Source organism: Hesperophylax consimilis, chromosome 24 (genome assembly GCF_061612785.1).
Source record: "Hesperophylax consimilis isolate HC1 chromosome 24, BYU_Hcon_1.0, whole genome shotgun sequence".
NCBI lineage: Eukaryota > Metazoa > Arthropoda > Insecta > Trichoptera > Limnephilidae > Hesperophylax > Hesperophylax consimilis.
Window position 1 is genome coordinate 25,842,129 of NC_142859.1, and position 12,412 is coordinate 25,854,540.

Below are 12,412 nucleotides of genomic sequence, written 5' to 3' on the forward strand. Positions count from 1 at the left end.
CCCCGACCCTTGCTCCAGTGACCATTTCCCGATCACCATTACTTATCAAACTTCTTTCCAATCAGACAAGTCTCATATTTCGACAAAAATTAAAACGAAACACACCAAATGGGATGAATTTAACTCTCATATGGACAAGTTCCTATTAAATTCACCCGCCACCGATATATTTTCCGTCAAAGATGATTATAATAACTTCAAATCAATGCTCATAACTGCAATAAATAAATCAAATCCTCCCCCTAAAACTAAATCTCTCAAAAAACTCCCTCCAACTCCCTGGTGGGATGAGGAATGTTCCAAAGTAGTAAGAATTCGGAAAGCTAAATCTCTTTCCTATCGTTACAATATGACTATGGAGAACTATCTTATATACAAAAACGCTGAATCCAATGCCAAAAGGGTATTGAGGTCAAAAAAAAGATCCGGGTGGTACAACTTCTGCAGTTCAGTATCTCCGAACACTCCAATTTCGGAAGTTTGGTCTATGATCCGAAGATTTAGATCTTCCTTCAGTTCACCATCTCCTCGAGCGTCTCATTCTAAATGGATTGATGAATTTTTGGACAAAATTGCCCCCCCTTCTGTACCTAACTTAGATGAAATAACGCCCATCTATAATACTCCTATGTCTAATCATTGGCTAGACTCTCCGTTCACCTTAATTGAGCTAAAAAATTGTTTATCAACAGTCAAGGACTCATCTCCAGGCAGAGATGGTATACCTTACAGCATATTCAAAAATAGTAATGATAATGTTCTAAACCACTTCTTAATCATCTTAAATAAAATCTTCCAGACTGGTATAATGCCTGATGACTGGAGTTGTCAAATAATCATCCCTATTTTAAAAACAAACAAATCACCAAATTCTGGATCCAACTACAGACCAATCGCTCTTTCATCCACCCTCAGTAAACTTTATGAAAAATTAATTAAAAACCGATTAGAATTTTTTGTCGAGAGTAAACAGCTTCTCTCTCCATCTCAATTTGGATTTAGGAAAAAAAAATCCACTCAAGATAACCTTGCCATCATCAGTACTGATATTAATTTATCAATTTCTAAACAGGAAGTTTGTCTTGCCGTCTTTATAGATATAGAAGGCGCCTTTGACAATGTTTCCATCCCAATCTTGAAAAAAAAACTTCTAGGCCTTGGCCTTCCCCCCATGTTTGTCCAATCTATTATTAATCTATTTCTAGATAGAAAAATTTTCATTGAACTTCCAGATATTTTTCCTCAAAGTAGGTCTATTTGGAAGGGTTTACCACAAGGCGATGTATTGTCCCCCTTACTGTATAATATATACACATATGATATGCATGTCGCTATTCCCCCACAAGTAAAAGTTATTGAGTTCGCAGATGACATAGCTTTCTTCTTATCATCCAAAATCATCCCTCTCGCCGTCAAATATCTTAACGAAGCCATGAATGCCCTTTGCACATGGCTCACGTTAAATGGTCTTGAACTTTCAATCCAAAAGACTCAGTGTGTCACCTTCTCAAACCGCCATAAAAACCCCCCCGTTCAAATTTTATTTAAAAATTCTCCAATCCCCAACGCTTCTGAAGTAAAATTTTTGGGAGTAACATTTGATAGGAAACTTAAATGGTCTTCACATATTAATAATTTAGTTACTAAATGCGAAAAAAATTTAAATATCATCAGATCATTATCTGGCGTTTGGTGGGGTGCTCACCCTACTTGCATTAAGTTGCTTTACAACGCACTTATTCGAAGCCATCTTGACTATGCCTGCCCACTTTTTAGTACTGCCTCAAAAAATGTACTTGATAAATTAGACAAAATTCAATCTAAATCTTTGCGAATTATAACTGGAGCGATGCAATCGTCACCCATCAATTCCCTTCAAGTAGAATGTTCTGATCCTCCTCTTTATTTAAGGCGTCAACTATTTGCTGACAAATTTGTTCTTAAATGTTTAAATTCTAAATGTCATCAGGTTATCCCCAGCGTCTCGTTGTTCATTGACTCAACCCATTCATCTACAAACAGAGCTTCAACTAAACCTCTTCCTGACATCTGTAAAAATTTTAAGTCTCTCTCAGAGCTTCACATCATCCAAAATGATCTACTACCCTTATACAAATTAAAATATAGTCACGTCACCCTATCCCCAACAATAATAGAAGGGATCGGAATCCTTAAAAGTCATTCCAATCTCCCGGCCCGAACTGTCAATAATATGTTCAATGACATTATTTCATCTAAATGGCCCAACTTTTCTCTTTTATTTACTGATGGATCCAAATCTCCCGACTCTCCTAACTGTGGTATAGGTATTAACGTTTACCACAATAATTCTAATGACAGAATATTTCATTCAATTTCAAATCAATTTTCAATATTTTCAGCCGAGTGCATTGCTATAATAGAATCTCTCAAATATATAATCAAAAATAATTTTGAACATTCCCTCGTTCTCTCTGACTCTCTCAGTTCCCTCCAAAAACTTAAATCCAGTCCTCTTCTTCATCCTGATGATCACTTTGTATGCCTTATTCGAGAGATGATAGCCTCCATTCAAAGCTATGGTAAAACTGTAACTCTGATTTGGATTCCTGGACATGTTGGTATCATGGGTAATGATATTGCGGATGCCTTGGCAAAACAAGGAGCGTCCAACCCTGTTGTTACCCTCGTAAACCACATTCCCCTATCTGACATTTTTTCCATCATCAAAGATAGATCCCGCAATGTTTGGTCGGAGTATTGGCACATTGCTAGTCAATCCAAGGGAGCCTGCTATGCCTCAATACAAAGGACTATTCCATCAAAACCGTGGTTTCAGCAATTCCCTCATTTTTCCAAAAAAGAAATTTCTTCACTCATTCGAATGAGGATCGGACATTGTTCCGTTCCTTCCCATCTTTTTAAAATTCACGTTGTTGACTCCCCAGATTGTACATTCTGTGTTCTAGAAGTGGGAACTTTAGATCACATATTTTTTGGTTGTCCCTCTCTAAACAAATATCCTCTATTCTATCAAGCCTTATCTAAAATTGCCTCCCCTCCATTCAACATCTCGTCTCTTCTAAGTCTGAACTCGACTCCAATTTTCATTATAATTTTGAAATTTGCCTATTTAAATAAAATTAATATTTAAATTCACCTTTCATTTCTCAATAATTTTAAATGATGGCCAAGAACACCCTTGAAGGGTGAAAGCCAGAAATAATGTTAAAAAAAAAAAACTTCAAAACCCACAATTTCGAGCGCCAGCCATCCTGCAGCCATTTTATCTCTTTTATCTGGCTTTTGACATGTTACGTACTTTACAAACATCGCAGTTACGTTATACAATTCATTTAATAGCATTATTGTACCACAAACAAGTCATTAATCATGTTTACGGTAAATACTCGTAAAAATAGCTTAAAATTACTTGAAATTTGAATTCCTTTACTTTAAAAGGAAAAACATTTTCAAAAAATGATTTTGCTTTTCTACGACTGTATTGAATGTTAAAATTTCTCTGTTTATCAGAAAAATGAAAAACTTTGTTACATGTTGTGAAGTATTTTTTATTTTATTTCAGTAAGATAACAGAAACAGATACAAACAAATTTATAAGCACAAAATACATTTTAAATGTTTACGAAGTCTGCGACTGAAGCTTTTTCTGGTTTACATATTCATTTGAGTTGCTAATATCGTTTTAAATGATTAAATATTTCAATTTGAGGATTTAGTCATTAAGTTATTAAAAAAATAATATGAATACAGAATTCGTGAGCACAAAACACATCTTAAACTGGTACCAAGTCTGCGACTAAATCTTTTTCTGGTTTAAATATTCATTTGAGTTGCTAATATTATATATGGGTAGGTTGTAACTGTAAATATTAAAAACATATAGCAAAATAAGAATTTATTGTAGATAGTTAAAAAAAGAAAATTGTTGTCAGAACCGAAAGTTAAGATATATATATTTTTTAAATATTCACATTATGTTCAAAATTTATATATTTTTATTTTTTTTTATTTATATAATTTGTACATTTATTTATAACAATTACAGGTAATATAGCCTAAGACGTTATAATTGTACCATTTATGCAGTGTATATGCAATGCCATAAATCTCGCAAATGCGCTATAGAACACAAAAAATAAATCTATTTTTTTATCTACCGCATTCAAAAAGCACGTAGCTCTCCCCACAGGTGAGTTCATAAATAAATTAGTGCGGCTTGCTCTACTATATAGAAGATTGTGATGACGTCCTCGAGAGTGAGACTCTGGTACAAAAAAAATAATTGGGCCAGTATCTCATTATTAGATAAGTGACCGTTTATTAGTTGAAAAAATATTTAAGCAAAGCAATACCTCTACGTGTCTCTATATGTATTTAAAAACTTTAAATTATTGCTTTAGACACTCGAGCGACGGAGATTTCCAGGTTTTCAATTTTGGATTTGGCAATTGATTCAATTAATATAATTGATAAAATTCACCTACCCAAATTTGGGTAGCCATGGCTCGAGTGTTTGTACAACACATAGTTCAATTACAATAACACCATTTTATGACGAATAATTTTCTGTTTTAAGTTTTAAATTAAGGAAAAGCGACAGATCGGGAGAAAAATCTAAATGGCAGCATGTCAAATTGTTTAGGTGTTATGGTAACTTTTGAAAACATATATTTGAAGAAAACCTTTCGAGAATATATGCATTATTACAGTCAAACGGTCCAGTTCCAATTAACAAGTTCAAAAAAAGATCTGCTTGTTTCGTATTTAACAGTTGAGACTGCCATGATTTTTTTAAAGCTCGTAAGCTGCCGAGTACAGGACCATTTAGCATATATTGGCGGTTACAATGCAACGGATGCCCAATCAATAAGTGTCAGTTTTTCATGTTCAAACATTGGCGGGTAGGCGCTAATGTTGGCCCAACGTGTACTGGCAGCTTAAAAGATAAGCAGATGTTTATTTTGGTTCCATGATAACTCCTCAAAACGACAATTCAACACACCTTTAAAAGGTTATATAAAGTCATTAAAAGTGATGAAACCAAAACTAGGTTAAATAGTTACATATGTAACCTAGTTTTTGTTTCATGACTTTTCATAACTTTATAACACTTTTTATAGGTGTGTTGAATTGTCATTTTGATGAGTTATTCGGTCACCGTTTATTTTGATAGTGAGAATTTTTTAAATTCCACAAATAATGTGTAAGTATGCCAAAAATCTTTGGCATACACATTATTAATAAAAATGAAGACCGAGGAATGTCAGTTAAACCCAAATTAAGAAGTAACAATCTAATGGATCTTTCAGTTTAGAATTATTTTAGCGACAACCATCCCTGCCAATAACTATGGTTGTTTATTTGGTTATTTATGGTAGGCAAGACTCATAAGCGTCCGCCCGCAAATATACAAAAATCAATACTGATGATAGTGGGAAAAAGTATTAAAAATTAAAGTCATTGACAAAATACAAACTTTCATTTTAATCCCTTGTCATCTTCAAATATTTGCTCCACCAGTTTTCTTTTTATATTTAACGCTCTGATGAGCTTTGACCTCATTTGGGGGCAGTTACTAATTTGCGTATTTGAAACGATAGACGGGATATTTTAGTCAATACACGTTAAGTTAAAGAACTATAGCAGTTGTCCATCTAGTAACCACCAGATGGGGAACATACAATAATGCGGGTGTGAAAGGGTTAAGTTAAAGAAATATAGCAGTTGTCCATCTAGTAATCACCAGATGGGAAACATACATTTATTGATTTTTTTTTTAATAAATTTTTCCTTTTTTACTACTGCATAAGTAATAAGAGTCGTCATTTTTATTTATTCATTATTTAGTTTGTTTGCAACAAACATGAATAATTGTATGCAACGAACGTACATACTTACTTTATACTTAAAACTTTGATTTATTTACAATATCAGGTGTTATTTGGATTTGATGTTAGGACGGGTTGTTTCGGAGAATCTGAACAATTCATCAAATTTCAACGTTCATTTTCAAGTTCTGTGAAAGATTTTTTCAAAGTCTGTTTTTATTTCAGTTTTGTCAAGCAACTAGCCTACAATTATATAAAAACAGAACTTGAATAAGTCTTTCACAGAACCCGAAAATGAACGTTGAAATTTTATGAATTCTTCAAATTCTCCGAAACAACCTTTCCTTAATCAATTTGATTTATTTGTATATAGTTGAGTGATATTATCCATATATTATGATACACTTACAAACATAAATTATCAATTTCCTATGTAAAAGCCCGATAGGGCGTTAATGAATAATACATAAAATATTATCAGGCCAAGAATTTCTTTTCTGAACAATGATGTAATAAAAAATCCACATATAAAACATACATATGTCACAAAAAATCATTTTATTTTTACATCCTTCATTAAAATAACTATCGGTTCAGAGCAGTGAGCGTTTTAATAATAATAATAATAATAATAATAATAAGAATTTATTCCAGAATGTATGCAGGGGTAGTGCAATGCAATACATTCCATATTTGAAATAATATAGGTACATAATAAGTAATAAAAATAATATTAAGGTTGGTAATAACATAGGTGATTCCGATAGGCACAAAAAAAGCGGAATTTAAGTGAAAAAAGATATTATATAAACACAAAAATGATCGTGAACAGCCGTTTATGGGGGATATTTGCACATCTCCCGTCTCCAGAGGGCCATCAGAGGGGACTCCATCCAGGCAACCATGGCAGCGATGATTTTGTTATTAGATTGGCGTAGTCTGCGCCATAAGCTTCCCATGTGATGGCGGAGAAGCGCTCTGAAAGAGTGTACTCGTCCCTCCAGGAACATTTCCGTGGCGCTGCAGTATCTCGGTAGGCAGAATAGCTGGCGATATGCATTATTGTAAGCAACTTTTATCTTATGCCATTGGGATGAAGTGTAATCCACCCACAGCTCTGACGTATACAGCGAAGTGCAAAAGGCATTGAAAAGTATCTTTTTCACATTTGTACTGCAGAGATAAAAACGCCTTGACAGCATACCTGCTCTAACGGATATCGCTCTTCTTTGCCTTTCCATATCCTCGATGTCTTTCAGGTCGTCTGTGATAATATGTCCCAGGTATTTGACGCTACGACTAACATCCATTTTCCTTCCATCTAGCCATACTGAAGGTGTTAGCATGTTTTCGTTTTTGCATTTGAAAATATATGATACCTTTAACAAACGTAATGAAACAGAGCCAGTAACTTCCAGCATACAATTGTTTCATGCAATAGTTTTAAGATAATTTCGTAATAATATGCATAACTTTGTTGCAAAATAAATGGTTTAACTGTATAATATAGTATTTTGATGGTTTCTTGGCCTGAACTCGCGATCCTTGAGATAGAGCGATGTTATGAAATGAATGAATTGCGGTCCAATTCCATCTCGGGCCGCTCTCTTCAATCTTCTTGGAACGACGTGGTTAATTCATGGCGCGTGTTGAGAGGCAGATGTCTCGCAGTCCCGCTGGAAGAGAAGTAATGGACATTTGGAACGACGTGGTGGAGCTAGTGCAGATTCAATTCAGACAGAACCGCCATCATATTCCTGATATTCATGGTCTGGTACGTGAGGCAGCGGTATCACGCGTATCGGCACACCACATAAGGTTAGCAATAAGAAGGAGGAACAACACGCTTGCAAGAAGAAGGTTAAGGTTAAACGCAACGCTCGCTGTATTCTACGTGTTCACAGATGGCGTTAATTAATGAATTTGGTTTAAATACGCTTTTGCAAGGTATTGCTTTACAATATTTAGACAAATTATTTGTTTGCGCCCGTATATACGCAATATGAATATGAATCAATAGTTTTGTTCGTTTAAAGACTTAATTCTTTCGAGAAAGGCACACAAATACAATATTTTACCGATGATTCAATCCAATATTGTATTTGTATGCCTTTCTCGATAGAATTGAGTTTTTATATGGACAAAACTATTTATTCATATTCATATTGCGTATATGAGGGCGCAAACAAATAATTTGTCTTAATACTGTAAAGCAATACCTTGCAAAAGCGTATTTAAACAAAATTAATTAATTAAAGCCATCTGTGAACACGTGGAATACAACGAGCGTTGCGTTTAACCTACTGTGGTCTCGGGCTGCTCTCTGTGCAGCCCTACTCGCTCTTCTTGCAAAAGTGTTTTCTCTCCTCCTCAGAGCTATCGTTACGTGGTGGGCAACGGCTTTTTGATACCACTGCCTCGCGTACCGGACCATGAACAGGAATGTGATGCCGGCCAACAGACAGAAGCAGCAGTTCTTTCTGAAGAACCTGAGGCACTGTCTGGATACACGCTGAACTAGGTCCACCAGGTTCTGTCTCAACAGATGCTCCACTATCACCACCACTTCGTTCAAAATGTCAATTACTTCTTCTTCTTCTTCGTCGAAAAATCAAGGCATCTTTGATCTGAGTAATAAATTAAAACTAAAAGTTAATAACACAGAATACATGCGGAAACAATTGGTAAAAACAAGCTGACCGTTGCTATAAATGATTTGGGGTAAATCAGTGAGGCCTTTTCAAGATAATTTTCAATCCCGTAGTACATTATTTGGTATCTCCGCATTGATTACAAAATATCAACTTTTCTCTACTTTCTAAAAACGGGATTGTGGACCGTTAACGAATGAATTGATGAGTATCCTGATAAACTTAAAGTAAAATACCAATGTTTTAAGACAAACACAGGTGTATGAACACGTATTTCGTTCGTGCGTTCGAAATTGAATAAAATATAAACGGTGACAAGTATAAAGACAAATTAATCATCGGCCTGTCTCAATAATCTTCGGCCCGTCTGTGTGAGTCTGCAAGATTTGATAGGTTTGATGTACATTGGTGACTCACTTTTCCATAATCGGTAAAATAAATTACCCGTCCACGGATTTCCTATTCAGTGGTTTAAAAAATAATGAACGATGTCGGAGTTTTCAATAAATTTGCATATATTCATTTTCATAACGCTCGCAAGGACAATATTCAGTATAATTATGTTAATTCTATGTAATAATTATAATGTTGCCGGGCGAGCGGACTCTACGAATTGGGTAAATTAACGGCTTGTTAATATTATTGTAAAAATATTAGCAATTTTGTACTTTGAAAATAAAAAGCAGGATTTTATCTTAAAACGGGTGAAAAACTCTGTATCACATATGAGCGTAAGAATTAATTAAACGAAAGAATCACTGAGCGGATATAAAAACAATGAAAAACTTACAGGACCGAAGTATATGTTTGCAAGCGTGAGCGATAATAAACTGTATTAACACACGATAAATATAAACGACTTGCTGGCAAGAGTTCAAATTTTGTTCTGGACTTTTCCAAATGAAACACCATTAGCTTGCAAAATGATTTTGTCATCGTTCTAAATTTCAAATCCTTTTCCTGCAAGGCGGTGGCGATAAGTCGGTACTGGAAAAATAACATTGCAGTACGAGTTCCTGCATAGTTATGCATTGTCGTTTCAAAACCAAACAGCTAATAAACATTAAATTATAAGTTATTATACTACGCAAAAATAACAGCACACTGCTAATGAATCCGGTCGTGTTGTATCTCGATTAGGCGCAGTGTATAAAAGTAATCGTGATGAATTTTGAAATTTCAATCGTTGATTAGTTTTGTGCCATTTTTAGAGAATGTTAGAGAATGTCGCCTTTTAGATTTTTTCGTCGCCGATTCTCGTTCTGAGTAGCCTAAATGGCGATAAATCGCTTTCGTTGGCAACACTGTGTGTGAAATGGACATGGTCCGGCTACACCAACCTGCCAACGATATTTTCTACCAACTGGAAAAAATAAAATATGTCGAAGTGTCACTTTTGTCAATTTTTGTTATGTTCTTCCCTCCGCCAATCTTTGTTTCTTAGTTATATGAATATGGTAATTAACAATCAGAGGATGTTAAAATATATGTGAAATGTTAAAGAAATCATCCTTCATGATGACAGAATCCTTGAAAATTGAATTTGAGCTGGATTGTAAACAGAATTTGTATGTGAAAGGAGAAGGCCAAACATGCAGGTTATGTTTATCTGATGGAGCCAGCTTCAAAATCTTCAATGAAGACTCGTTATTGGTTCACAAAATACAGAGATGCTGTGAGCTAGAGGTATTTAGCACTATTCTCAATATTTCAAATATAATGTTTGTGTTTTATTGATAAGTTTTCGGTGTTGTGTTTTCAGGATTGTACTGACGTAAACATGGTAGTATTGTGTTTGTTTTAGTAGATTTTAGACTTATTTGCATTGAACAACCGTAGTTTTTTTCAATCAAACGCTTTATATTTGTTAATATATATGTTGCTTTGGTAAACTTGTCGAATTCCGCTGCATGCAAAGGCTCTTTAAAAAAACAACACTTGTTTTTAACTTCAATATCCAATGGAGACAACTATTTAATTTAAGTCAGGGGTTTAAGTAAACATGCACGAAATAGGTTTCTAGGGTTTAGTTTGAGTTATTTTAATCATTTGTGCGTATTTCCTAACCTTCAAACTTGACTTTGAGAAAAAAATTAACTTCATCTTTTACCACCTCCCACCACATAAATAGTTATTTCTTACTACAAGTTATTAAGTTGAAACCAAGTGCTATTTTTATATTTTATGCATACTAAGCGTGCAGCGGAATTCGACAAGTTTATCGTTTAATTATTAGATAAATTGTGTCGATGAACACACATAATCAATTTGCACATCTAGTAGGTCCTACCTACATACTTCAGTTTAGTATTTTAAGGACATACTGGTCCCGCTCACGCAATGTGCGCAGCACAGATATCTACACAACTTACAATCCATACATTGTTTATGAAAATAGTTGCTTCAGAAACACACTTGTCACACTCAACGCTACACTTCCCACCCAACGTCGATCTGCAGTGTCCAGATCCACATGGGACGTGTGAAAGAAAGATGGCGTTGGTGGAAGGCCTTTCAATGAGTTTATTTGACCTTTAAGGTTATGTTTGTTTTGTCGTTTACTCAAATTTGTTGCTCGTGTTGTTGTTAACATGGGAGATAAACAACTAATAGATTTAGTAAGATGTCACAAAGTGATTTATAACATAAAATCAATTGAAAATTTGCATTGTACGCGTAGGACAAGTGTGCACGTGGGCCTTGGAACGTATTAGTGTACACGCTGTGTACGTGGGCCCAGTGTGTCCTTATCTTTAATAATGCTTCATGTTTATTACCATTGACGTTACAATACATCCAGACTTGTCTCAGAAAATTAAAATTAAATGTGGCTAGTAAGAAACACTCTTATTTTTTCAGTAAAATCTTAATCCTAACATTGTTCATGTATAACAAAGGTAGACGTAAACGAAATAAACGATAGGACCGTTGGTGTTTTGGTTTTCAAAAGTTGCGTCGAATACTACCTCGAGGCCAATTAGACTATAGGCCTGGGCGCCTTACGAATTTTGAGGTGTCGAGTGATCAAGTCATTGCCGTGCCATAATAGAGCAATGAGAGTTTGCAAATGATGTCGATTATTGAAATTCGTTATAACTGCTTATTTGTATATAGTTTTACCGCAAGTATATAATAAACAGAGTGATTAGACTATTTTAAATTAGACGTGACGGATTTGAATCGGCCTTAGGTATGTTTGGGGATAAAAGAACGAATGACAACGGGAACAGAATACTTGAAGTATGTTTAGAGTGGAACCTGTTTGTGTCCAATACTTTTTTCGATCATAAAGGTATCCACCAATATACGTGGGAAAGAGGAAATGAGAGGTCAATTATAGATTTTGTAGTAATTGACTCTAGGTTGAGAGCCGTTACCGAGGACACGAGAGTTTTCAGAGGGGCAGAGGTTGAAACTGACCACTTTCTGGTGGTGTCGAGAGTAAACATCTTTCGCGGTTGGCGCTCTAAAGTGAAAACGGTACTAACTCCAACAAGAATCAAAATAGAAAAACTACAAAACGATAATGAGAGAAGTAAGTATGTGAATTGTGCAGAGATGAGATTGAATGAAAAAAAAATGGATGGTCTAAGCATAGACGAAACATGGAACCACATAAAAGTGAGTCTTTGTGAATCTGCTAGAGAGGTGTGTGGAATAAGTACGCAAGGTAGAAAGAAAGGTGATGCATGGTGGGATGATGATATTAAAGCACTGGTCTCAGAGAAGAAGAAAGCATGGTTATGTCTGATTGCGGCTGGCAGTGCTTCCAGCGAAGAGAAGGATCGAGCGAAAGAAGTATATAAGGAATGTAAGAAAAAAGTAAGAGTTGGAGTGAAAGAACGAAAGAAACGCCTGGAATAGGAAGAAGGAATGAAAATGACAAACCATTTCCAAGAAAACATTAAGTTGTTTTGGAAGGAAGTCAAA

The 12,412-nt window shown here is 35.0% G+C and overlaps 1 protein-coding gene across 3 annotated transcripts in view; it reads left to right on the forward strand.

Moving 5' to 3' along the window:
- The first annotated feature begins 9,890 nt into the window (after window positions 1-9,890).
- Window positions 9,891-12,412, forward strand: part of LOC149412131 (uncharacterized) — a 66,842-nt gene continuing 64,320 nt past the window's right edge. For all 3 annotated transcript variants that reach the window (XR_016304649.1, XM_089646262.1, XM_089646261.1), the window contains exon 1: window positions 9,891-10,168. Coding sequence is in view for 2 of the 3 variants with exons in the window: in XM_089646262.1 (XP_089502388.1) it covers window positions 9,977-10,168 (192 nt within the window). In the remaining variant the exon portion in view is untranslated. The remainder of the gene's footprint in view (window positions 10,169-12,412) is intronic.